Raw genomic sequence first — 25,833 nt, 5'->3', positions numbered from 1 at the left:
GGTCCGCCACGGAGGAGATGACGGTGTGGCAACAGTGTTAGGAGTATAGGAAGTACTCTCCAGGCGATTTGTTCTTACTTGTGTGAAACGAGGCCTTAGCTGTCTCCCTCCTGCGAGGCTAGCCATGCCGCCAGTGGAAGGACCGCCCGCCGAGGAGAAGAAGAATGTGGTGGGCTTTATTTATCCGCCGCCTGAAGTGAGGAGTATCCTTTTGTCGTGGTGAGGCGAGGCGGGCCAGTTCCCCTGCGTGGCGCCTGATGCGGCTTATGATAATTGTGGCCGATGAGAGTCCTTGTCTCACCTGATTGGCTGTTTGGATTAAGTGTTTCCATCAGAAGACTGAATTAGTTGAGGCATGGATTAATTTATATTGCAGTCTGTTTATCGCAGATCACTTGAAAGGCATAAGTACGGGTTCTGCTGAGGTTGCTTGGCCTATCTCCAACAATAATCTAGTAAGCCTAATTGATGACTCCCATACTTAACTGACATACTCATGGTTCACTCTAGAAGTGGTGAAAGCCGTGGTAGAGGAGAATATTAAATGGGAAGTCCTTATTGGCAACATGGAAATCCAGAACGTAAACAACTGGCCAAGTTAGCCTGGCCTCAGCCTTCCAGTTTATAACTAGTCTTAGTGTAGCCTACAACAATGGTTCCAGTGATCTTTGTGGTACATGTAATACTTACTGATAATAACCTTGTCTGTAACTCATGACATTCGTATATGTTTGGGTAGTATACTTACTATATATATATATATATATATATATATATATATATATATATATATATATATATATATATATGTGTGTGTGTGTGTGTGTGTGTATGTATATATATATATATATATATATATATATATATATATATATATATATATATATATATTTATTTATTTTTTTTTTTATTTATTTATTTATTTATTTATTTATTTATTATTTTTTTTTCTTGGGACTGACTATTATTGACAGTAAAAGTTTGCAAAATTGTCCCCTTAGACTTTTAGTGTGCGAAATTTGGTCCTCTTCTGAGTGCCTCCATCTGTTTCCCCGATCAACTAAACCAAAAGCAGATTTAATGCTAGCAATCTAACATAAAAACTAAATTAAACTAATCTAACTGTTTCTGGCAGAGTGTGTTGATTTTGAAAAGTAAAAATGTCAATAATAGTCAAACGCATGAGAAAAACCTTGTAACTGTGAAGTACAGTGAGGACAGGGTGAAGTGTCCAATAGGTATGCAGTGGTTCATCAGGTACACACTTTGCATTTAAAAACTTCACAGGATATGATAACATTTGGACATAAAAACTTGGTCTCATTTTCAAGCTTATAGGTTTGTTATGACTGAAGAGATGCAGCAACGATTATAGGTAAATTTGCAGTTTGAGCCAATACACCCTATCTTAAATTTCTTTTTCCCTAAGTCTAACAAGCTTGGGGACCTCCTGGGAAAGCAGGGTTTTTGGGTGGGGAAAGCAAAAATGAGACAATTTGGGGGAGTCCAAACAATCTAAGGAAAAAATATCCATTTTTTAAGAGAAAAAAAGGAAAATCACAAAATTCATGAGTACAAAAACGTAACATAACCTACCCTAACCTAACCTAACCGGGGGGGGGCTGTGCCCCTCTGGACCCCCTACAACACTAACCTAACCCTAACATAAACCTGACCTAACATATCCTTGCTTTGGGGCAGCTTTCCTCCCCCCACACCGGTTCTCTTATAGCTTCACACAATATGCCCTACCTCTACCAATACCCCTCCTCACAATACCTTAACGAAAGGATAAAGGTCCTGGCTGGTCCTCTTCTCAATTGTACACTGACTTGCATCGCAGGAGCGATGATTTCCCAGTAATCAAATACGCAACCTTTACAACTATAGTCCTGCTCCTCCAACAATGTGGATTGGGTGCGGCTGTGTTGGGGAATTCCTGCTGTACAGTGGTGCCGCATGTCTCATAGCCAGCAATGCAGCAGAGTTCTAATATTAGTAAAACTTTAGCAAATATGGTCAGCAAATATACATACGCATTTAACCTTAGTATTACAACATATGAGAGAACAGTAAACTTATTATTGATAATATATTCATAAGCCTGGCAAGAAACGTGTCATACATATTCTACAGTGTTGCTAAAAAAAAATAATATACTTATAAAGAGGTTTCCTTGCAGTTTGGGATGGGTAAATAGTTCCATAGTTATAATTAGATTATATCGTGAAGGAAAGTACTTTAAAATAAGCTGACATAAGTAAGAAAAAAAACTACATTCAAATCCTCACAGCAGCAACACCAATCATGCCCGCCATCCATACAGGTGATGGGAGGTCAGCTGGTGTCCTTGACCAGGAAGAAAGAGAGGGGGAGGAAGAGGAAGGGGTAAGAGAGAGGGAGGAAGAGGGAGAGGGAGGGTAGCCAATGAGGGATTAAAGGTATGGCAACGCTGTACTCCCGCTATTTCCCATGGAGGCCGCACCCAATCCACATTTTTAGACGAACAGGACTATAGCGTCACTGGTGGCCATGGCTGAACTGCACACACAGATGTCTGTGCACCTGTCTGCCCAGCTGTGTCCCGCCTATGAATACATATAGCAAATTCCCATTGGTGCAGCTCATGCTGTTAAGAGGTGGTGGCACGTCATTGGACAAAAGAACTATAGACACAATAAGAATCCTATTCAGCAGTTACCCACAAACCCTAGCTATAAACAAATGCAAGTCAGTGTACTGCTCATTTCCGACTGTGATGGAGCTCCGTGGCTTGCTGCAGCTTGCTGGACTTAGAGAAAACTCGCCGAACACCGCACATTTGAAGGCTTGTGCTGAAGTTATTAGTAATTTCTGATAGGGTAAAATGGGGTTAGAAATGCTCGTAGAAGTGTGATGTAGACCGTGAGAATGTGTATAGTTACGTGTGGTGTATTGGCTGAAACTGCAATAATACACAATTATAAGTTAAGATGTAAAAATGTTTTTATTATGAAAACCCAAGAATTGCAACTTCTTTTCATATGTAATAACTAGTTTTCTAATTGAAAATTACAACTTTTTCCATTTGTAGATTCATTTTATCATGCAATGCATGAAAAAAATGCATTAGGACTTCCTAGAAACAAAAGGCTGGGGCTGGGTGCATACCTATTGGCTTGATCTCAGATATCAAAGACCAGTAAGTATGCATTTTATCAAACTACTGTGAGAGAATCCTAAGATACATAAAATGACACTTCTCTACTACAGGGATGAAAACTTCTGAAACTGTCAGACCACCATCCAATCTAACTTGACCCAAGTGTAATCCAGAATGTACACAATGCGTGATGCCCTAAAGTACGTCCTTATTAGGCACCATGCACTGTGTACTTATTGGTGTTCCTCTTTCCACAGACCTTAAATGCAATGTTCACATAGATTCCATCTGTTCTAAAGCCAACTGAACACTAGGGTTCTTGAGGAGGAGTGACACTAATCTTTCTCTTCCACCCAGATCTCTTCCCTCACTAACAGGGTTGCTAGATTCTCAGTTCACATGATCAGAAGGCCAGCCTTATTACACTATAATTAGGTTTATTAATGGTTAGTAAATCTGCTTTCACACATGCTTTGGGTTTGAAAATGTATTAAAATACTGCATTAGAATTACATGTAGAATGATGATAAAAAAAAGAAAAAGATTATGATTATTACAGCGAGTTCTCACATGTCAATATGTGACTGAAATTGCAAGTCGCTAGAGGTATTGACGGAGCCTTTCTAGTTGGAACAAGCTCGCACATAGTGACTGGAAAGTGTCAGCTGGTTAGCAGGAAGTGAATGCAAACAAACAAACAAACTCTGGTGACGATCAAATTAAATGATCACAAAGTATTCAATCCTTCCCTCCAACAACACCCTACATACGAGAGGGAAACAGTTTTTGGAGAGTAGCAGCTATCTAATTGAACATCGATTTGCATAAGCTTTTTTCTTTTTGCTGTATACAGGTAACTCGATTTACGGGTGTTTAATTTATGCGTTTTTGTTATTATGCGACTGAAAAAAATATTATAATTAATTCAATTTATGTGATCGGTTTGTTTATACGTGATTTGGTCCAACCGCATTTTCAAACTGAGTGCCAGACGCAATTTCAAACTGCACGCCAGAGAGTTCCGCAGCTGGCTGATAGGTGGGAGCTCCGCTGCTCCTTCCTCTTTTCGTGCCTCATTTGCAGTCTGCCAGCACAGAGTACAGACGGAATCTCTTTGTTTTGTTGTTTTCTCTTATTATTTTTTGCTTTCTCTTATTATTTCTTGCTTTTCCCTTTACTTTAAATACACTTTTAGTATTTAGAATGGTAAATAATAAAAACATGTTAATTTAGCCAAATAAGTAGAGTATTTTGTACAAATTTTTTTTAATCACATCCCGCATCCCCTTATTAGCTATTGTTTCTTATGAGAATTACATGTTTGTTTTACGCAAATTTTGATACACGCGATGCCTCTTAGAAAGCATCTATCATGTAAATCGACAGTTACCTGTAGGTAATGCATTTTTAGGTTCTCAGATGTACTCTTTTTCCCTCACCAACTCCAACATCTCTACGTCTGGATATTTTCAAACCTTTCTCTGTGACATTACAACGTAAACAAAGTTGCAAATTGACTGAACAAGACCAACATGTGGGTTTTGTTTTGTGACTGGTTCCTCCAGTTGCTAGGCATTGATATTCAGTTGGAAACTCCAGCAACTTGCAATTTCAGTTGTATATTGACATGTGTGAACTCTCCTTTACCCCTATAGTCTTGCATAATCACAGCTGACACCATATGCTGAATACATGTTTACATCTCGCAACAGGATTGGTATGTCAGCTACTGGCAAATATTGAAGTTTTTAAATGCAAAATATTGGTATTTAATAATGATCTAGGTAGGCAGTTGCATAGTGGATAAGGTGGGGAGCATGGAATCAGGCAGACGTCCATGTGTTGGTTTGAATCCTCATCATATACCATCTTGAAACTGTCATATGTCAAGTGGTTTAAAGTTACCTACATGTCACCATGGTACCCAGGTTCTTGGTGGTGTAATTGCCTTACACCAAAGATGCACTTGGGTGGTGATATGGGCCCTAATATGGGTACCTCTATAAATAAAAATGCCTGTGCTGCTAATGAGTCCTCAAAATGTTAAATGAAATCCTTCACTTCATATTCAGAGATTAAATCTGCCTTTGAGACAACCATTGCTTGTGTCTTCTCCGGCGCGAATGTCACTTGCCAGCGAGCACCCCACTCCTTTATCACTCGTAGCTGCTGATTGATGGCCTCAGCAGCCCGCCCACTGTCCTGGCGTGGATAGGTATAGGAGAGGGTGCAGTCATCAGCATAGGCCATGACTCCTGGCAGTAGCTGGAGAAGATCATCCACGTAGATATTCCACAGGAGTGGGCCAAGAATTGAACCCTGTGGCACTGATGCCTCCACAGGCAGGGACTCAGATGTTTGCCCGTTGACAACCACCTTGAGGCTTCTGTCCTGCAGGTAATTTCCCAAGAGTCGTAGCAAGCCACCCTGGATGCCTTTAGCACGAAGCTTTTCTAGTAATCCGTTGTGCCATACTTTATCAAAAGCTCCTGCTATGTCCAAAGCAACCACTATAGTGTCCTTGCCGTCGTCGAGGGCGTCCTGCCAATGCCTGGTGAGAAGCATCATTAGGTCGGAGGTTGACCTTCCAGGTCTGAACCCAAACTGTTGGTCTGAGAGGAGGGCATTGTCCTTGAGATGGCTACACACCACCTCTGCCACGACCCTCTCAAACACTTTACCCACCACTGACAACAGGGATATGGGTCTGTAGTTTTTGGGTCCGTCCTGGAGCTTTTTGTGTGCAGGAACTACTCGAGCCTCCTTCCACACTGAAGGCCAGACGTTTTCCCGTACACAAGTTGTGAACTTGGGTGAGAGGGGCAGCCAGTTCCTGGGAGCATCGCTTCAGCAGGTGCGGGCTGATGTCATCAGGGCCGGTGGCTTTCTGTGTGTCCAGCCCCGCAATAATCGCTTCACCTGCTGATGCGTCACCTCCACCATGGTGACAGTCTTCTCACATTGCTGGACCAGCTGAGGCGGTGGCTGCTGTGGATTCCCGACCTTCATTTTCCAGCAAACAAGGAAGCCAGCAACTGTGCCCTCTCCTTACTGCTGGTGGCGACAGTACCGTCCTGCTTGCTGAGGGAGGGATGGATTCTTGGTGGCCAGTTCCTTGTTTGTCCTTAACAAGAGACCACCAAGTTTTGTTTCCTACGCCAGTGCCACACAGTTTCCGGCGCAGGCTTTCCTCCCACTTTTTTAAGGCCCACTTGCTGGTTACCACCATCCTCCTGCATGCAGCCCTGTGCAGGTCCTTGTTGCGCCGAGTCGGGTTCCTCTTGTAGCGGAGCCAGGCAGCATACTTTGCCTCGGCAGCAACACGGCAACGGTAGCCAAACCATGGCTGATCCGTCGATCTGGTGGTGTATTCCCTGTGTGGGACGTGGCGTCTCTGGAGGGCGAGAAGGTGAGAGGTGAGTGCAAGTGCTTCACTCTCTGCTCCTCCCTGTAGCAGAGTGGCCCATGGGGTGTGGGTCAGGTCGCGGCGCAGGGAAGCCCAGTCTGCTTTGTTCCACAGCCAGATGGTGCGGGTGGTGGCCTCGTCCTGAGCCACGCCCACTTCCAGCTGTGTCAGTACAGCGTGATGGTCAGAGCTGCCCACGAGCCCCAGCTGATGACACTGAAGCTTGTCTTCCTGGTAGTCTGAGATGACAGGGTCTAATGTCCCTCCTCGTTCATGTGTGGGGAAGGTGACATGATCTGTCAGACCCTGCACCTCAGGAGATTCTCGTAGGCGTCTCTTTCCAGGTGGTGATTGAGATCCCCCACAATCAGCACGTGGCTGCAGCTGTGTGCCATCATCAGGTTGTCTAAGGTCTCAGTCAGGTACAGGAGTGAGTCAGGCCCTTGTCGCGGGGGGCGATACAGGGCACACAGCAGGAGGGCTGAGCGGTCTGCCAGCATTACTCGGAAGTACATCATCTCCATCATTGGAGGCGTGTCTATGTCGAGTAGCTGGGCCTGCATTCCTTCCTTGAAGCAGACAGCCACTCCACCTCCTGTTCGCTCCTGTCGGTCCCTCCTCACCCAGTGGGTGAAGCCCTGCATCCTGCCATACGTGGGCTCCACCTCACTGTTCAGCCATGTCTCGGTCACCACAACAACGTCTGCATTGTGTCGTTGCACACAGTTGTGGTATAAGTCTGCAAGGTTAGTCCGGAGACCACGGACGTTGCTAGAGACGACCTTTAGTTGGCGGCGGGGCAAGCTGGCTGTACCATGGTGAGGGATGGTAGTGAGCGAGGCCTGCTAGTCCGAGGTGGTGGTTAGGGTCCGCGGCCGACTGCTGGTACTGGTGAAGAGGAGTGGTCCACTGCCGCCCCTGGTTCTGATTCCAGATACCAGGCTGAGGAAGGAGTGGGCGAGGTTGTGGCAAGGACTGAAATGAAGTGAGGGGGTGGGCGGGCTGAGGCGCTGCAGGTGGGAAGGGTGTGGCTGTGTATCTTTCCACCGTAAGAAGCCGCTGTAGGAGACGCTCCTGACGTAAATCGTCAGTTCTGGCGTGGCAAGTAGCAGAAGTGTGTCCTTTCCGTGAGCAGTACTCACACACTTTTGCCTTGGCTCGCTTTTGTGTCTGCTTGGTGGCCTGGTGAGTCCTCAGTCCTTCGCTGGACACCCTCCTCGCGTCCTGCTGCACTTCCCTCTTAGATTTCTTTTTTCTCCAATCTCCTGAAGTGGTCTGAGGAGAGGTTCGTGGGCGAACAGAGGCACCGCGATCTACTCTCTCTCTCTCTCTCTCTCTCTCTCTCTCTCTCTCTCTCTCTCTCTCTCTCTCTCTCTCTCTCTCTCTCTCTCTCTCTCTCTCTCTCTCTCTCTCTCTCTCTCTCTCTCTCTCTCTCTCTCTCTCTCTCTCTCTCTCTCTCTCTCTCTCTCTCTCTCTCTCTCTCTCTCTCTCTCTCTCTCTCTCTCTCTCTCTCTCTCTCTCTCTCTCTCTCTCTCTCTCTCTCTCTCTCTCTCTCTCTCTCTCTCTCTCTCTCTCTCTCTCTCTCTCTCTCTCTCTCTCTCTCTCTCTCTCTCTCTCTCTCTCTCTCTCTCTCTCTCTCTCTCTCTCTCTCTCTCTCTCTCTCTCTCTCTCTCTCTCTCTCTCTCTCTCTCTCTCTCTCTCTCTCTCTCTCTCTCTCTCTCTCTCTCTCTCTCTCTCTCTCCAATGTGTGGCAAAACTGGGTGTGTCTTATGAGCCATCAAATATAGTAGTATATGAATTTTATATTTATTTTAGCCATTTGTAGAAATGTTTATATCGCATATCTGCTTGATTTCAAACTTTATGTAGTGGTGAGTGACATTGCTTTCCTTCTTATGCCCACACAATGTCAAGCTTGTCCAGTGTCTTCTTAACCATTGACTTTCGAAAAAAGTCTTGATACTCGGCAATTCAACCTCCCTGACATACCTGGCACTGTGGTGATGCCATAGCTAATAATTATCTACCTTTGTGCAAACTTTATGGAGTTCTTTATCACTTTGGGTCTTAACCAGTGGACAACAAGGCCAACATTTCTACCTCCTGACAACACTGACCAGATTTTGACTAGTGAGAATGATAGAATTATTCTGCTCATTATTCAATGTAGCTCACTATGTTTTATGTAACTTAATTGGCTGGTGTGTCTGCAATTGTGAACTACTCATCCATGCATAATTGATAAATGAACCTTGAATGTAATTTGGGGTGATCAACCAGGTGAATATACTTTATCTGTTGGGCTACCATGTTGCAATCAGATGGTAAGACTAGAAGAAATTCACTTCATTGATTGTTGCAACAGAGTAAGAGTTTTGTGTCATATGCTGAGAAAATACAGTACAGGAAAATTTGTTTTGCATGTGAATTTAGTCTATTTACTCAAAAGCCTTCAAAAGACAATTGGGTCACAGCTGAGTATTTTAGATACATATATGGATAGAGACCTTGAAGGAAATTTCTGTAAAGTTTTATAAACTAAAGTTTGTTTTCCTTAGCTTCTAACTTTCAGACATTGTTGACAAGACTGCAAATTTTGTTGCAAGAAATGGACCAGAGTTTGAGGCTCGGATTCGACAGCATGAACAGAACAATCCTAAGTTTAATTTCCTCAATCCTGGTGATCCATACCATGCTTATTACCAGCACAAGGTCAATGACTGTCGCACTGGGAAAACAGGTATGTTGAAGTGCACTGCCACTGATTTTTTTTTTTTTTTTCATCCATTACATATTTTCTTTGTAAAGTTTTTTTTGTAAGAAAATCACAAAATCAAAATTGTGGGCAATCTGGTATGGTTTGCTGATGCTTTTCCCTATCATGAATTAGATCTACTATTATCCTAGTTCCATATGAAGAGATAGTTCCTTAGGAGGAGCTTTAGGCTAAGTTCACTGTTCATAAATTTAATAGAGTAGCACCAAATTGATTTTTTGTCTAATTTCTACATTATGATACTGTATAAAAAAAAATCAAATTACTTTAAAATTCATGAACCTGACCTGCATGAATGTTTTACGAAGGTTGAGTAAGAAATGGAAAACCTGGGTTTCTAATCTTTAAATGTTTAATTGGTTACACATACAAGTTTGCTTCCACATGGTTTAAAAAAAAAAAAAAAAAGAAGCGTGATTACCATTTACATAGCTCATCAGTAAAGATTTTTAACAGGCAATTTGTAATTAGCAACAGCATAATATGTTTGAAGAGTTTGATGATATGTATAACTTGTGTATTTTCATACTGTGTGATTACATTATTTTTACAGTCTGAAAAAGTATAACCCATGTAACATTAGTTAGTTATAAATGGATTCTTATTTATATTTCAAGTTGATGGTGGTAGCATGCCAGATGCCAGATGCCAGATATCTCAAGTTTAAATCCTGGGTTGTAGTTGGGATTTTTGGAGTATCTGTCCATTCCCAGTTATCCAGCCAATGCATGTTGGTACTGGGCCCAAGCATGGATAAATCGGAAGTGCTGCAACAGAAAGGCCATCTAGTATAAGTGGAGGATTTACATAAGCATGCAGTCATGAATTGCTGGAGCAGCCAGCAGGTTTCACATGATTGCAATAGGGGGGTTACATTCCTGGCTACTGGAAAGTCTGCTTATTTTAGGGATTAATACTTCACTAGATCATGGAAACAATAAACACACGTTCTCACCTGTGCATCATTTTTGTCCAGGAAATAAGAAAATCATAATTCAATGTGATATTTTTGTAAGTTTGTATGCCAGGAATATAATCCCATATTCATATTTATTACTAATGTGTTTAACAAAAAAAAAAAAAAAACGAGTAAAATTTGGTGGTGGTTGGTAGCAGTGTTTATTTACCAACACCTCATTTGATTGAGCTGCACATTCCAGACCATGCAGCCTCACTGTTCCACCATTAGCAACATGGAAAATTTTATGAAGAAAACCAGTCCTATTACTATTGCAGAACATAATTTATTAATAGATTAATAAGAAAAATGCTTCTAAATGAAAGCACAGATGGTGAAGTGACATGTTTAAGAATCTCTCTATTGAGGATAGATTAGAAAAGCTTAAGCAAGAGGTTAGAGCTATAGGATGGTAGTTTGAAGGATTAAAACAGTCATCCATTTTCAGGAATAGGTTGAATGTAGGCAAACTTCCATCAAGAAGGAAAGGTAGAAATTGATAGAGTTTGAAGAATTTGGCCAGGCAAGGTGCAAGCACGGAAGCAGTTTTGAGAATGATAGGAGGGACCCCATTAGGTCCATTAGCCTTCCAAGGGTTTAGGCCAGCGAGGGCATGGAAAACAGTACAAAGAATTTTGATTGATCACATGAAATAGTCAGAGGAAAGAGAAGGAGGAACAAGCCCAGAATCATCCAAAGTTGAGTTATTAGCAAAGGTTTGAGAGAAGAGTTCAGCTTTAGAGATAGAAGTGATGGCAATGGTGCCATCAGGATGAAATAAAGGAGGGAAAGATGAAGAAGTAAAGTTATTGGAGATGTTTTTGGCCAGATGCCAGAATCTTCAAGGGGTGTTGGGAGTTTTGTAAGATTTTGACATCTTTCTATTTATAAAGGAGTGTTTGGCAAGTTGAAGAACAGACTTGGCATGATTGCGGGCAGAAATACAAAGTGCATGAGATTCAGGTGCTTGAAGGCTCAAGTACCTTTTGTGGGCAACCTCTTTATCATGTATAGTATGAGAACAGGCTGAGTTAAGGCAATACATGGTTTAGGTTGAGAAAAAGCGTCACTATCATCTCTAAATTGCCAAAAAATTTACTATAGTCAGAGGAGTTAGGGGAGAGAGAGACAGCACAGATAAATTTTGTTAAAGAGTGACTTGTGTGTCTAGTCCAGATGGTGGAAAACTCGGAAGATTCAAGAGAGTGGGCATGAGAGCAAGTAAGTTGTTGTGCACTAAGACACAACATCCAGCTTTGGAATGAAAATTAAGATAGAGAAAGTAGGGGGGAATAAAGAAGGGGCTACTGTTAGTTGTTTCTGACACCTGTGTTTTGGTGAGGAAAAGATGATGTTTAGCAGAGGAGAGGTGGTGTAACACAGATTGAAAATTAGATCTAAGACTGCAAATGTTTGCAAAGTTAATGAAGAATAAGTTGAGAGAGGTCAATACATTTTGGGTCAACACCGATAAAGTGCTCCAATCTGGGGACATTTATGGTCACTTTCTAAGAAAGGAGCTCTGAGGCTGATGTAGGAGTCACCATATTTTTTATTTTAAGTGAAGTGTGTGTGTGTGTATTTACCTAGTTGTATTTACGTAGTTGTAGTTTTACAGGGCCTGGGCTTTATGCTTGTGTGGCCCCGTCTCCATATCTACACTTATCCAATTTTTCTTTAAAACTATGCACACTCGTTGCTGACACCACTTCTTCACTCAAACTGTTCCACGTCTCAACACATCTTTGTGGGAAACTATATTTTTTTAACATCTCTCAGACATCTTCCCTTTCTCAGCTTTTTACTATGCGATTTTCTGCTTCGAATGTCATATTCTTCTCTCAGGATCAGTTTCTCATTATCCACTGTGTCCATTCCGTTGATCAATTTATAAACTTGTATCAGATCCCTCTCTCCCTTCTCTGTTCCATGGTTGGTAGATCCATAGCCTTTAGTCTCTCCTCATATGTCATCCCTTCAAATTCTGGAACCATTCTTGTAGCCATTTTTTGTAGTCTCTTCAACTTCCTTATGTGTTTCTTTTTATGAGGGGTCAACACTACTCCTGCATATTTCAATCTGGGTCTTATTATAGTACTTATCAATTTCTTCATCATTTCTTTGTCCATGTAGTGAAATGCTAATCCAATTTCTTTTTTTTTTTTTTTTTTTTTTTACGTAGGGAAGAGGACCAGCCAAGGGCAAAAAAAAGAAAGTTTGAAAAAGGCCCACTTGAACGCTGGCTCTCCAAAGAGTACTAAAAGTGCCAAAACCGTCAGCCAGAATTAGGGGAGCAAATGCCTCGATACCTCCCTCTTAAAAGAAGACAAGTTGTAGGAATTCGGAAATACAGATGCAGGGAGGGAGTTCCAGAGTTTACCAGTGAAAGGGATGAATGATTGAGCGTACTAGTTAACTCTTGCATTAGAGAGTTGGACAGAATAGGGATGAGAGGAAGAAGAAAGCCTTGTGCAGCGTGGCTGCAGGAGGAGGGAGGCATGCAGTTAGCAAGATCAGTAGAACAGTTACCATGAAAATAGCGATAAAATATAGAAAGGGATGCAACATTTCGGCGGTGAGAAAGAGACTGAAGACAGTTAGTCAGAGGAGGGAGTTGATGAGACGAAGAGCTTTCGATTCCACCCTATCAAGCAAAGCTGTGTGACTGGAACCCCCAAACATGCGAAGAGTACTCCATACAGGGACGGATAAGGCCCTTATACAGAGTAAGCAGTTGGAGGGCGAGAAAAACTGGCGGAGACGCCTCAGAACACCTAATTTCATAGAAGCTGTTTTAGCAAGAGATGAGATGTGAAGTTTCCAGTTAAGATTATGAGCAAAGGACAGACCGAGGATATTCATTGTGGAAGAGGAGACAGTTGAGTGTCATTGAAGAAGAGGGATAGTTGTCTGGAAGGTTGTGTCGAGTTGATAGATGGAGGAATTGAGTTTTGAGGCATTGAAAACTACTAGATTTTCTCTGCCCCAATCGGAAATTTTAGAAAGATCGGAAGTCAGGCGTTCCGTGGCGTCCCGCGTGATCTGTTAATTTCCTGAAGGGTTGGACGTCTCTGAAAGAACGTGGAAAGATGTAGGGTGGTATCATCAGCGTAGGAGTGGATAGGGCAAGAAGTTTGGTTAAGAAGGTCATTAATGAATAATAGAAAGAGAGTGGGTGACAGGACAGAACCCTGAGGAACACCACTATTAATAGGTTTAGGAGAAGAACAGTAGCCGTCTACCACAGCAGCAATAGAGCGGTCGGAAAGGAAACATGAGATAAAGTTGCAGAGAGAAGGATAGAAGCCGTAAGAGGGCAGTTTTGAAATCAAAGCTTTATGCCAGACTCTATCAAAAGCTTTTGATATGTCTAACGCAACAGCAAAAGTTTCACCGAAATCTCTAAAAGAGGATGACCAAGACTCAGTAAGGAAAGCCAGAAGATCACCAGTAGAGCGACCTTGACGGAAGCCATACTGGCGATCAGACAGAAGATTGTGAAGTGACAGATGTTTGAGAATCTTCCTATTCAGGATAGATTAAAAAACTTTAGACAAGCAGAAGATTAAAGCTATAGGACGGTAGTTAGAGGGGTTAGAACGGTCACCCTTTTTAGGAACAGGCTGAATGTAGGCGAACTTCCAGCAGGAAGGAAAGGTAGAAGTCGATAGACAAAGTTGGAAGAGGGTTTAGGCCAGCAAGGGCATGGAAAACATCATTACGAAGAATTTTGATTGTAGACATGAAATAGTCAGAGGGAGGAGGAGAGGGAGGGACAAGCCCAGAATCGTCCAAGGTGGAGTTGTGAGCAAAGGTTTGAGAAAAGAGTTCAGCTTTAGAGACAGAAGAGATGGCAGTGGTGCCATCAGGATGAAATAAAGGAGGGAAAGATGAAGAAGTGAAGTTATTTGAGATGTTTTTGGCTAGATGCCAGAAGTCACGAGGAGAGTTTGAGTTTGAAAGATTTTGACATTTCCTATTTATGAAAGAGTGTTTGGCAAGTTGAAGAACAGACTTGGCATGATTCCGGGCAGAGATATAAAGTGCATGAGATTCAGGAGATGGAAGGCTCAAGTACCTTTTGTGGGCAACCTCTCTATCATGTATAGCACGAGAACAGGCTGAGTTAAACCAAGGTTTAGAAGGTTTAGGTTGAGAAAAGAATGAGGAATGTACGCCTCCATGCCAGATACTAACACCTCTGTTATGCGTTCAGCACAAAGAGATGGGTCTCTGACACGGAAGCAATAATCATTCCAGGAAAATCAGCATAATACCTCCTCAGGTCCCCCAACTGGCAGAGGCAAACGCCAGAGGCACCTTCGCTTTGGGGATCCTGCGGAGGGATTGGAAAAATAGGACAAGATACAGAAATGAGATTGTGATCGGAGGAGCCCAACGGAGATGAAAGGGTGACAGCATAAGCAGAAGGGTTAGAGGTGAGGAAGAGATCAAGAATGTTGGGCGTGTCTCCAAGACGGTCAGGAATACGAGTAGGGTGTTGCACCAGTTGCTCTAGGTCATGGAGGATAGCAAAGTTGAAGGCTAGTTCACCAGGGTGGTCAGTGAAGGGAGAGGAAAGCCAAAGCTGGTGGTGAACATTGAAATCTCCAAGAATGGAAATCTCAGCGAAAGGGTAGAGGGACAGAATGTGCTCCACTTTAGAAGTTAAGTAGTCGAAGAAATTACTATAGTCAGAAGAGTTAGGGGAGAGATAAACAGCACAGATGAATTTAGTTTGAGAGTGACTGTTAAGTTGTAGCCAGATGGAGGAAAATTCGGAAGACTCAAGAGAGCAAGTTAAGTTGTTGCGTACATAGACGCAACATCCAGCTTTGGAATGAAAATGAGAATAGAGAAAGTAGGAGGGAACAGAGAAGGGGCTACTGTCAGTTGAGCTGTGTTTCAGTGAGGAAAAGGAGATGAGGTTTAGTAGAGGAGAGGTGGTCTTCCACAGATTGAAAATTACATCCAAGATTGCGAATGTTGCAGAAGTTAATGTAAAAAAAGTTGAGGGAGGTGTCAAGGCATTTGTGGTCTTCAACAGGAGAGGTGTCCGACCTGGGGACATTTTGGTCCCCTCCCAGAGGGACTCCGAGGCGTTGTTTATTTTGGGTCCCATTTTCTTTTAAATTTTGATTTGGAGTGAAGGGTGTAGTTTTGTGTGAAGAAGGAGAGCTGTAAGTGCTGTATTTTGGGTCCCATTTTTCTTTTAAATTTAGATTTGGAGTGAATGTAGTAAGTTTGTGTGAAGAAGGAGCTGTCTTTAGAGGGTAGGCTGTGACTACCCCTTGAGAGACACAAAGGGAAAGCGTTCAACGAGATCACAACTAGCTTTAATGGAAGGGTAGGCTTTTAAATTTAGATTTATTTTGGTAAGTCTGTCCTGTATTTTGGGTCCCATTTTTCTTTTAAATTTAGATTTGGAGTGAAGGGTGTATGTGTGGTAAGTGCATGTAGTTTTGTGTGAAGAAGGAGAGCTGTCTTTAGAGGGTAGGCTGTGACTACCCCCTTGAGTTGTGAGACACAAAGGGAAACGTTCAACGAGATCACAACTAGCTTTAATGGAAGGTTCACAGCACCTCCTGAACTAGTGCTATTAGATCTCACTGGGAGTAAGTTATTGTTTCGGTAGGTGTCTACTACCTCCTCCTGTGTATTCCTTAGCAAATTATATGTCTCTGAAAATTCTATCAATATGGCTTACCGGTTGATTGTTTTCTTCCATCGTCACTCCCAAGTCCTTTTCCTTTTTTACTTTCTCCAGTTCTACTCCATCTCCCATCTTATAGATTCCCACGGGTCATCTTTCACTCTTTCCCATTTCCATGACATGGCTTTTGTCCACATTGAATTCCATTTCCCACTTTTACTCCATTCCCAGATCTTATTTAGGTCTTCCTGCACTATTTCACAATCCCCTTTTTGCTTTATAACTCTGCACAGTTTCGTATTGTTCGCAAACAGATTTATGTAGCTGTTCACTCCATCTGGCATGTCGTTTATATATATGAGGAAAAGTATTGGCGCTAACACTGACCCCTGCGGCACTCCGCTTTCTACTGCTCTCCACTTGGACTTCATATCTTTAACTACCGTCCTTATTTCTCTCCCCCTCAAATAATTTTCCATCCATCTCAATGTGCTTCTTTTTAAGCCACCCTTCTCCTCTAACTTCCACAGTAATCTTGCATGTGACACTTTATCAAACATGTGTGTGTGTGTTCACCACCACCACCACCACCACCACCACCACCACCACCACCACCACCACGGTTGCCTGCTGGTCACCCAGCCAGTCTTCCCCATTATGGAGCGAGCTCAGAGCTCATAGACCGATCTTCGGGTAGGACTGAGACCACAACACACTCCACACACCGGGAAAGCGAGGCCACAACCCCTTGAGTTACATTCCGTACCTATTTACTGCTAGGTGAACAGGGGCTACACATTAAGAGGCTTGCCCATTTGCCTCGCCGCGCCGGGACTCGAACCCGGCCCTCTCGATTGTGAGTCGAGCGTGCTAACCACTACACTACTACTTTCCAACAATATTCCTCCTATTTTCAATTTAATATTCATAGTCATCATTTTATCCTGGAAAATTGCTGGGAAAACCAGCTGATCAGACCAATAAAGTGGTTTCCCAGCATAAACGCTGCTGCAAGCAACTGCAAATTGCCCCGTGGGGTGTGCAGCTGCATATTGCCTCGTGTAAACACCCCTTAAAGCCTTTGCCAATTCACAATGTAAATGTTATCCTTTTGAAAACAACCTTATATAAAGATTAAGTTATAAAAGTAAGTAGAAAGCAGTAACTTTTCATGTCTACCACTTATCAGGTTTCTGTGTAATCTGTTGTTGACTTGACATTTCTTCCACCAGGTGAGAAGGAATCCTCTATCCCAGGACGTCCCCAACAACAGACTGTCTCTCAGGTGCAGCAACTCAAACAACAAGAATTACTACGTTCAGCAGTCTTGGAGGCAACTGCCCCCAAGGAACCACCACCAGATTATGAATTCATTGCAGATCCCCCTTCAATATCTGCATTTGATTTGGATGTGGTATGTCTTGCTCAAAAAAATTTGACAAATCTTTTCCCCCAAAAAAAAAAAAAAAAAAAAACACTGCTACCTGTTTTAACTTTTTATAACACTTATCTATATGTGAACTTTTGATTACTCATTGTCATTTCTATTCCTCATTCCCAGTTTTCAGGAGTTAATGAGCATCTTATTTCAAAACAAATTTTCCCATTGAAATGCCATAAATCTGTTCCAGTCTCCCCAAAAAGAGCACTCATATCTTTTTTATGTGTTTTCAGGCAAGAAAAAAGTATTTATAAATAGTAATTATTGCACAGAAACATAATTAAACATAAAAGATAATATAAACTGATAAACTACTCTTATAAAGTATATTTATCTAAAAAGGTGCATTCCATGGGATGCTACCCTCATGTTGATCTGCTGGAGTGTACAAATATAGCCACCCACAGAAGATTGGGTGCTCTAATAATCACAGAAGATCTTGATGATGATCCTGTAAACATTATTCATTGAATAAATTAAGTTTTAAGTAGGGGAGAGAGAGAGAGAGAGAGAGAGAGAGAGAGAGAGAGAGAGAGAGAGGAGGGAGGGAGGGAGGGAGAGAATAGCTGTAGAGGTTTGTTTACATTGTTCCTCCCTCCGTGAGCAAAGCATTGGTGGAGCAAGTAGGAGATGGGAGAAATTTTCAGTTGCGTATACATGCATACTGTATCAGTGTATAAACATACATGAATAAAAACTGCATAAGTTTATTTAATGTTCTTGCCTTGGACACAGATGTTTTCTGGTAATTGTGGTAAATGATGGAGGAGGGAGGGAGGAAAGGATGCAGGCACCATTCACACATAAACATTAACCATAAATTAAAACTGCACTTTCTTCAGACAAAAAAAAGGTCAGTAAATAGTGTGACATTACATGAGCAGAAAACATTGCTGCAAAAGCGAGTTGGCAGTACAGACGGGCAATAAGCATAACCAAAATATCTCAATTGTATTGTAATGAGTTTTCAGAACTAGTGTTTGTCACCAGGTGGCAGCACAATACATGTACCCTTCACTCTCGCAGGGCTAATATAGAATACACCTGCAGTGTCATTCTATAAACAAAGAGATGCAATAAGTTGATATAATATATTTTCTACATAATTCTTTTTAAATAGTAACACAGGCAAAATCAAACCCTATTCATGAATAAATGTATACAAATTTATTTTCTTGTGAATTGGCATTGAGATTTATTTGGTCATCACATTTCCAAAAGAGTACACCCTTGATCGAAGTGTATTAATCCAGTCGACAGTAAACATGAAGACAATATATCTCTGTCACTTAACTTAACATTAACAAACACACTGTGAGACAAATAGTTAATTCCTGCTGTAAGTCCATGCCACTATGTCATGAGGAGGAGGAAAACCTTCACGTATTTCTCTCTCCTCACTCTACAGCTGGCCAGTGATATGTTTATTCTTTGCTTGATTGTTATGCAACTTCTTGATCTTGATGAAAGCGATGCTAAAATTCTCATTAAAATAACTATACCCATATATCACAGAGTAAGGTGGGTCATACTATATAGTACAGTCGAAGTTTTTACCTTTTTCATTGTCAAAATCAATAGATTTTGGATTTGTATTATGCTGTATTTAAGATATTGATAGCAGTATTAGAAGATAATCACAAAAATATTTGTTTTGACTAACTTCTCCCAAAATTATCCATACAGGATATTTAAAAGTAGATGCAGAATGTCAACAGTATCATAATAATCAATAGCAATAATTTAGCTCATGTCAGCAAAGGACATGTAGCAGCAGTGACATCTGATGGATTAGTTCTGAAAACTCCTCATTGGCCTGAAGAGACTGGGTGATGTTAACACGGACAAGAATTTTTCTGGATTTAGAGAGGAAAGAGGTAACATGAAGAGGCTGATAAACGTGGAAAGGGAGATAAGATACATGAAAGAAGTGATGTCATGTATGATGGAAAAAAAAGTTAATAAAAGAAAACACTGAACTAAAAGTGAGATTAGAGGAATGTGAGAAAGTAAGAGAAATTAATCAATAGATGAAGGAGGAGATGCAAGAGATAAAGAAACAAAATTATATACTAAAGGCTTGCCTACATGTTGCTACTATGAAGAATCCTTAAGGAGCCTACTGAAAAAAATACAGGAGAGGATAAGTAAAGAGTGGAATGGGTGAAAGCAAATTGGAGGAATTATGAAATGCCTGGAAACAGGAACGGGAAGAAGAAAAAGTTAGATTTTCAGAGGTAGTAAGGAAACAAATACAAGAAAAGACAAAAGACACCGTTATGCAAGTAATTAAGGAGAAAGAAGATCTAGTGAGGGATACACTGGATAAGAGGAAATGTATCTTAATTTTTAGGCTGAAGGAAAAAAAATCCAAACAAGTTTGTGAGAGAGAGCGAGAAGAGAGAGAATTAGCCAAAACTATGATCAAACAGGTTCAAGGCAACGCACAGGAGTTGGACCAGGAAGTGGAGGAAGTGATTAGGAAGGTTTAGTGAAGGGGGAAAGAGACCAATGAAAGTGAGAATGAGATTGAAGGTAGCGATTGGAGGAGATTATGACAGGGAAAAGGAAACTGGCTGATGATACTGAATTTAAGGATGTGTGGATAAAAAGAGATATGAACCTGGAAGAGAGGAAAAGGAGAAAGTGCTAAGAAATGAAGCTTAAGAAAAAAAAAAAAAAAATGAGAAAAGGATGGAGATCGAGTAAAAGGGTTCTAGGTAGGAGACTGAAGAAGTAGTATTTTCAGGAGGAGGTGGTCATGGAAGAGGCAAGAAATTAAGAGTGACATACTATTATAGATGGGTTGTTATCCAGTTGGAGGTTAAAGATTATTTGAAAGAAAAAAAGACCAGTTGTAATGTGCATAGTAGAAACAAAACTAAAGCAGGAGATCCTTGTTAGTTGTAAAGAAGAGAGATATAATAACTGGAGAAGAGACAGGAAGGGAAAAGGGAGAGGAGTGCTAATAATGGTTCGTGATAATATATGTATGAAGGAAGTGCAATATGGTGATGACAATGTGGAAGTAATGGAAGTAACAATCAAGATAGGAATTGAAAAAAAGGAAAATCATAGTTATGTATGTGCCACAGAAGACAAATACACAAAGAAATGAGGATCATAAGGAAATGCAAAGAGAGGTGATTAAATGCCTAGATAATATGATGGGGGGAGATGGAAAAATACTATTAGTAGGAGACTTTAACTGTAAAAGAGTTAACTGGAGAGAGATGGAAGTAATGGGTAATGCTGGATTGTGGAGTGAAGAGGTGTTACAGTGACTATGGTGAATACATTGGATCAGTGGGTGGAAGAATCAATACAGTACAGAGGGGAAGAAGAACCATTGTTGCTTGACCAAGTATTCACAAAGAAGCCAGAGCCCCCTCCCAGCATACAGTACCTTAGTCCAGTGGAAGAAGTGATTATGGAACATTAATGTTGGAATTGCAGGAAGAGGACGGGATAAGATACAGAGAAGACTACAAAAAAGAGAGATTAAATTATGCAAGAGCAGATTCTGAAAACTTTAGAAATTTTTTTTGCTTATATTGAATGGAGGAACATTATGAGCAGAAGGACAATACAGGGGAGAAATGAAATATTCCTACAGAAATATAATGAAGGAGTGAAGAAATACATACCTCTCTATAGATTAAAGAAAAATATATTAGCTTGGTACAATGCTAGATGTATAGAGGCTAAAAAAGGCAAAAGATAAAGCTTGGAAGAAACTCAAAAAGCAGAGAAATGAAAACGACTGACAGCAGTATAAGGATGTGAGAAATTAATATATTAGAGTAAGGAGAGAAGAAAAACTTTGAGAAAGATGTGGTGCAAAAAAGCAAGATGAAGCTAAGCTTTTCTACAAATTTATAAATGGTAAGATAAAGAATAAGGAAACAATAGAAAAAATAATTAAACGAGGGAAGACATACCACACAGCAAAGGAAATGAGTGAAATAATGAATGAGAGTTTCAGAACTGTTCACTGAAGAAGAGAAATTTACAGAACCAAATAGGACATTGCATTGCTGAGGATTGCAGGAAATCATAGTGCACTAAGATGTTGGAAGATTACTAGATAATTTGGATGTCAGAAAAACAATGGGGCCAGATGGTGTATCAGGCTGGGCACTAGAGAAATGTAAAGAGCAGCTGTTAGATCCAGTTTGGGAAATGTTTACAAGTTTATTAAAAAAAGGAAGAGTACCACTGGAATGGAAGAAAGCCAACATAATCCCAATATTCAAGAGTGGAAAGTCAACTGAGCCATTAAGTTACAAACCAGTGTCATTTACAAGTGTTGTGGGGAAGATATGTGAAATTGTTATCAAAGAAAAATGGGTTAAATATCTTGGAAGAAGAACAGGTTATATCAAACAGACAATTTGGGTTCAGGACAGGAAGATCATGTGTGTCGAACTTAGTAAGTTTCTACTTAAGAGTAATAGAAGGACTGGAGAGTAGAGATGGATGGGTGGACATGATACACCTGAACATAAAAAAAGGTTTTGATAAAGTCCCTCACGGCAGACTACTTTGGAAGTTAGAGAGGATAGGAGGACTGAGAGGAACTTTGTTAAATTGGATACATATATTTAAGTATTACATTAATACTAATCTGGAGTAAGCTTTTATTTAATAATTTTTTTTATATTCCATTCTCTCAGGTCAGGCTGACGGCACAGTTTGTGGCACGTAACGGCAGGCAGTTCTTAACAACGCTAATGAACCGAGAGCAAAGAAATAATCAGTTTGACTTCTTGAGACCCCAACACTCTTTGTTCCAGTATTTCACACGCCTCTTGGAGCAGTACACGAAAGTTCTAATCCCACCCAAAGATTTAATGAAACGCCTCAAGGAAGAAGCCCAGAGTGCCCATGCTGTCATGAAGCAGGTAAGTCCTCAAACTGAATTATGACCATTACTTATAAGTGAATTCTCAGCTTTGCTGCAAGGAGATGCAGCACAAGTAGATTGGGAAAGGATTCAAGAATATGACACTGACCTTGAGAGAAAACTATCAATTGTTCATTGGAAACATCCAAGGTGTAAGAGTTTGTATGAATTTGTAAGCCAATTCTGATTTACTTCCATTGGAACTATAAATTACACCAATGTATTATGGTGCCTACACTGAATGGCAAAGTAGGAGGAACTTCTGAAACCATCAAGCAAGCAAAGCAATTCTGTGAAATGTGATGGCTTGGTTCCTTTATAAAGTCTATCAAACTTATTGTAAGTACTTCTGTGGATTCTGTTTTTACGACAATTCTCATAATAGTAATATTGTTGACTACACTATTAATATTTTGCTGTTATGCATTTATTTTGCTATTAGGAGTTTATCATATTTCATAAAACTGAGAGGTAATGATAAGCATGACATTTTGTTGGTTCACTCTCTGCTAAGAGTATATTTGATTATTTCTTTGAAGAACCTGGCATTGTCTTCCTATCTGAATGCTGGGCTGATATCCTTGAAGTGGAAGTAGAAGAGCTGTGTTAGATGAGGAGAAAGTCTTAGTGGTATTTTAATCTCAGATTGCTAGTCATGCAGGATGCTGCAATAAATAACATAACATGTCTTGCAGGTTAACCAGCGTGTGGAATGGGAACGCCACCAGGCAGCTGTTAGGAAGCGGGAAGAAGAGGATGCTGAAAGGGAAAGGCTGGAATATGCTGCAATTGACTGGCATGATTTTACAGTGGTTGAAACTATTGACTATCAGCCTTGGGAGGTTGGCTCTTTTCCACCACCAACTTCTCCTGCTGAAGTAGGCCGACGTGTCCTCCTCCAAGAGCGCATAGATGAAGGTGTTACTCCTGACACAGACATGGTTTTGGGAAGCGATGATGAGGAGGAACCAGAGGAAGAGCAAGGTGCTCCTGGTGATCGGGATGACACACAGGTGCAGGACATGGAGGAAGAAAGCAGTGAAGAGGAAGATTCTGATGAAGACACACCACCTCAACCACAGATGCCTCCTCCTCAACCAGACATCAAAGTGCCTCAACCGCCTTTACCAAGAGAACCACCTCAACCAGCTCCTGCCCCACCTGTTGCTGGTCAAGTTGTGGTCAAAGATTATGATCCTCGGCAACAGCCTCGCCCATCTGCTGGTGCTACTTCCTCAGACCAATATCTTGTTTCACCAATTACTGGTGAGCGTATTGCACCTGACAAGGTTGGTCAGCACTTAAGAATTAACATGTTGGATCCTCGTTGGCTTGAAGACCGAGATCGTCAGATGGCTGAGAAGACCAATCAAGACACTGTATTTGCAACAGGAGAATCCATTCGTTCCTCACTGAAGCAGTTAGCAGAACGCCGTACTGATATTTTCGGTGCTGGAGATGAGGAAACAATAATTGGTAAAAAGATTGGAGAGGAGGAAAAACGAGAGGAGAAGGTGACGTGGGATGGGCACACTGGATCCATGGAGGCTGCCACAAGAGCTGCTCGGGCAAATATTTCCATCAATGAGCAGATTCACCAGATTCACAAAGTGAAAGGGCTACTTCCTGATCAAGAGAAAGAAAAGATTGGTCCTCAGCCTAAATTACCATCTTCCACCACCTCGACCACTAATGTACCTCGACCTGCCCCCCTACCGCCACCTAAACCCCAACCAGCACCTCCAAAACCACAGCCTCCTCCCCCACCACCAAAATCTGCCCCTCAGCCTGCACCAGCTCCACCTCCCCCAAAACCTGCAGTTGTAAATCCTACTCAATCAATGATGGCAGTGAACATCGGTGCTCCACTTCCTCCCCCAATGGCTCCCATGGTTCCTCCAGGAAGTGGTGTGATGGTAGTGCCCCGCTCACCTGTTATGATGGCCCCCAGACCTGGTGGATTTATGCCTGGCCCCCCAGCTGCTCCTGTAGGGGGCTTCATGGCCTCACAACCTCAGCCTGCACCACCTGCTGGGTCACAACCAGGAGTTGGTGGAGGAATGGGAAATATGGGAGGGGGAGATAAGGATGAAGATGAAGGTCCTGCTGCCAAACGAGCCCGTACTGAGGAGACACTTGTGCCTGAAACAGAATGGACCCGCAGATTCTCTGGTCCTGTTAAATTCCAAGTGGCAGTGCCAGTTGTGACAGACAAACCAGAGTGGCGACTTTCTGGCCAGACACTTACTCTTACTCTTCCTCTGACTGATCCAGTGTCTGTGGTTAAGGCCAAAGTTCATGATGAGACTGGTCTTCCTCCAGGCAAACAAAAGTTGGCTAGAGATGGTCTGTTTTTCAAGGATTCTCAATCACTTGCATATTATAATGTAGGACATGGCACTGTCATTCAACTTCAACTTAAAGAACGTGGTGGCCGTAAAAAATAAGTTTTATATATATATATATATATATATATATATATATATATATATATATATATATATATATATATATATATATACATATATATATATATATATATATATATATATATATATATATATATATATATATATATATATATATATATATATATACATATATATATATATATACATACATATATATATATATACATATATATATATATATATATATACATATATATATATATATATATATATATATATATATATATATATATATATATATATATATATATATATATATATATATATATATATATATATATATATATATATATATATACATACATACATACATACACACAGTGGAGACTCAATACTCAAAATTCATTCCAAATTTGAATGATTTTTGATATTGAGTCTCCACTGTGTGTGTGTGTGTGTATATATATATATATATATATATATATATATATATATATATATATATATATATATATATATATATATATACACACACACACACACACAGTGGAGACTCAATGCTCAAAATTCATTCCAAATGGCTGTTGGAGTATTAAAAAGTTTGACTATTGATACCTATAAATCAGATAATTCGTTCCAATCTTAGCAAAACCTTAAGTTTATAGAAATTTCAATGTAATTTTTTTTTTTATATAATTTTGATTTGTACATATTGTAAGTGAAGGCTGGTGATGGATAACTTAGAAGAGGAGGGAGATCGCCGAAGGATGAGTCATTATCCATGAAAACGTCTTTTGTGACTTTTCTCCTGGTGTGATTCCTGTGAATCCACTAATGGAGTGCTGTGGCTCACTAACACTTGCACTCTCACCAGATTCCTTATTTTCACCATTAATAAGCCTCTTTGGTGTCATTGTAAGTTTCTAAATGAAAAAGTACCGACAGAACACAGGAGATTGTTCTTTATTTCAAGACTGTGGCAAGACTAGGGATTTGCACCGGCATCCGGTATACAGTGGTGCCTTGGAATACAAGCTTAATCTGTTCAAAATTTTGTTCTTATTCCAAAACATCAAAATACATGTATTCTTATGGAAGAAATTATAATTCGTTCCAAACCACCTCCCAAGACCAAAAAAA

At 40.9% G+C, this 25,833-nt stretch overlaps 2 protein-coding genes across 3 annotated transcripts in view; one reads left to right on the top strand and one right to left on the bottom strand.

Annotated features, from left to right (window-relative positions):
* LOC123500166 (splicing factor 3A subunit 1-like) lies at positions 1–24,761 on the top strand. The gene is made up of 5 exons (XM_045248870.1): positions 1–203; positions 9,121–9,288; positions 17,168–17,349; positions 22,053–22,280; positions 22,978–24,761. Exons 1-5 carry the CDS (start codon positions 125–127, stop codon positions 24,727–24,729), a joined length of 2,409 nt encoding a protein of 802 aa, XP_045104805.1. The 5' UTR covers positions 1–124; the 3' UTR covers positions 24,730–24,761.
* Positions 9,765–25,833, bottom strand: part of LOC123500167 — an 82,346-nt gene continuing 66,277 nt past the window's right edge. Inside the window, exon 11 of one of the 2 annotated variants that reach the window (XM_045248872.1) lies at positions 9,765–10,091. In XM_045248872.1, the coding sequence (XP_045104807.1) occupies positions 10,038–10,091 (54 nt within the window). In that variant the 3' untranslated portion in view covers positions 9,765–10,037. The remainder of the gene's footprint in view (positions 10,092–25,833) is intronic. The other variant, XM_045248871.1, reaches the window with a different exon arrangement.

This window comes from Portunus trituberculatus, chromosome 50 (assembly GCF_017591435.1).
Source record: "Portunus trituberculatus isolate SZX2019 chromosome 50, ASM1759143v1, whole genome shotgun sequence".
Classification (NCBI taxonomy): domain Eukaryota; kingdom Metazoa; phylum Arthropoda; class Malacostraca; order Decapoda; family Portunidae; genus Portunus; species Portunus trituberculatus.
Note: the sequence above shows the minus strand (reverse complement) of the source record. Positions and strands in the feature narration are given on the sequence as shown.